The 2336-nt window shown below is 51.2% G+C and overlaps 1 protein-coding gene across 1 annotated transcript; it reads left to right on the forward strand.

Moving 5' to 3' along the window:
* Positions 1 to 792: 792 nt before the first annotated feature.
* On the forward strand, positions 793 to 1953 carry LOC107469038 (uncharacterized). Its single transcript, XM_016088429.1, has 2 exons — positions 793 to 1544; positions 1656 to 1953. Exons 1-2 carry the CDS (start codon positions 793 to 795, stop codon positions 1951 to 1953), a joined length of 1050 nt encoding a protein of 349 aa, XP_015943915.1.
* Positions 1954 to 2336: the final 383 nt, after the last annotated feature.

The raw sequence follows: 2336 nt of genomic DNA on the forward strand, positions 1-2336 counted from the left end.
TGTCTGGAGATTGGCGGCTTAACTGACTCGGTGCCCTGCTTATGCTTGACGAACGGATTGCTCAATGAGGACTTCAGGAAGCACCTGACCACTAAGCTTGTGTGGACCATGTAGGAGATTCAAAACGTGGCCAGGGAGTATATAAATGAGGACGAAGTTAGCCAAATCGTGGCGGCCAACAAGCATCAGCCCGTCCATAGCCATACCCGCCAACACGGCAGTGGAGAGAGGCTTAAGGAACACTACAAGGACGGAGTCCCGGCCAAAACCTCCAGGCCGTTCCCCCAGGTCGGCAGGTTTACCAATTACACTTCTCTAGCTGCCCCGATTGTGGAGGTCTATCAGGAGATAGCTGATAAGGGTATTTTGTCAAAGCCCCAACTTTTGAAGGACAGGACCGGAGGAAAAAAAATCCTCTATTGCGATTATCATAAGGGTTTTGGTCACAAGATCCAAGACTGTTTTGATCTCAAAGATGCCCTGGAACAGGCAATCCAGGATGGCAAGCTAGCGGAACTGTCACATCTCATAAGAGAGCCGAGGAGGCGAGATAGGGACCGACCCGAGGACGACAAGGACCGAGCCGTGAGACAAAGGCGGGAACCTGAGGAAGATAGCGAATAGGGACTCACGGTGGTGAATGTAGTAGTTGGAAGGGACACCACCCCTAGGTCGAGGTCAGTGTGTAGGAAGGACGCCAAAGTCTTGGCGGTATCCTCATCTAGTGCCACGCCTTCCCCCAGGAAAGTACCACCAATCTCGTTTGGCCCTGAGGACCAGTGGATTGAAAATATGCAGGAAAATCCCCCTATGGTGATCACAGCAGAGGTAGGAACCGGACTGGTTAAGCGAATCCTAGTGGATACCGGCGCGGATTCGAACATCATGTTCCGCAATGTATTTGACGCCCTAGGTCTACGAGATACTGACCTGAAGACACACCAGCATGGTGTGGTCGGTCTCGGAGACCACTTCATCAAGCCAGATGGGATAATCTCTTTATCGGTCTCCATAGGCAGGGGTCCAGAGAGGAGGACTATAATGGCGGAGTTCGTTGTCTTGAGGGATTCCACAGCCTACAACATCATAAAGGGCAAAGAAACCATCAACGAACTCGAAGCAATAATCTACACCAAGTTATTGGTAATGAAGTTTGTTCCTGATAATGGGTCGATTGGATCCATCAAGGGAGACTTAGAAACGGCAGTCGCATGCGACAACGCCAACCTCTCCCTAAGGAAGAAATCCAAGGAAGTAGCCAGGGTCTTCTTGGCCGACCTGGACGCAAGAGTCGAGGATAAGCCCAGGCCAGAGCCCGAGGGAGACCTCGAGAAAATCAAGGTCAGCGACTCGGAGGCAAAGTTCACCTTCGTGAACAGGAACCTCCCCCATGAGTTAAAGGAGCCGTTGGTGGAGCTAATTCGGAAAAACGGCGACCTGTTCGTGTGGACGCCAGCCGACATGCCGGGTATTGACAAGGTCATGTCGCACCACCTAGCGGTGAGATCGGAAGCTAAGCCGGTAGCGCAGAGGAGGAGGAAAATGTCCCAAGAAAGAGCCGGTGAAGTGGCCAGATAGACGGGCAGCCTCTTACAAGCGGGGTTCATCCGGGAGCTGGAGTACTCAACATGGCTATCAAACGTTGTCTTGGTCAGGAAACGTAACGGGAAGTGGAGAATGTGCATAAACTACTCTGACGTCAACAAAGCCTGCCCCAAGGACTCTTTCTCCCTCCCTAATATTGATGCACTGGTAGATGCAGCCTCGGGTTACGAGTACCTGAGCTTCATGGACGCCTATTCTGGGTATAACCAGATCCTGATGCATCAACCGGATGAAGAAAAGACGGCATTCAAAATGCAAGGGGGGAACATATTACTACAAGGTGATGCCGTTTGGGCTGAAGAACGCGGGAGCCACGTACCAAAGGCTGATGAACAAGATATTCTGTGACCTAATCGGTAAAACGGTGGAGGTTACGTGGACGACATCCTAGTCTAGACCATCAAGGCCAACGACCTCATTAGTAACTTGGAAAGCGTGTTCGCAGCTCTTCGGTGACACGGTATGAGGCTAAACCCGCTCAAGTATGTCTTCGCCATGGAGGCCAGGAAATTCCTGGGATTCATGATAACCCAGAGAGGGGTAGAAGCTAATTTGGAAAAGTGTGAGGCGATCCTACGAATGACAAGCCTAGAAAGCATAAAGGACATGCAGAGACTTGCCGAAAGGTTAACCACGCTATCTTGATTCCTCGGCGCGTCGGCTGCCAAGGCCCTCCTTTTCTTCAATTTGATGAAGAAAATGATAGCGTTTGAATGGACCCCGGCTTGCGA

The sequence above is a fragment of the Arachis duranensis genome, chromosome 10 (genome assembly GCF_000817695.3).
Source record: "Arachis duranensis cultivar V14167 chromosome 10, aradu.V14167.gnm2.J7QH, whole genome shotgun sequence".
Taxonomy (NCBI): Eukaryota; Viridiplantae; Streptophyta; class Magnoliopsida; order Fabales; family Fabaceae; genus Arachis; species Arachis duranensis.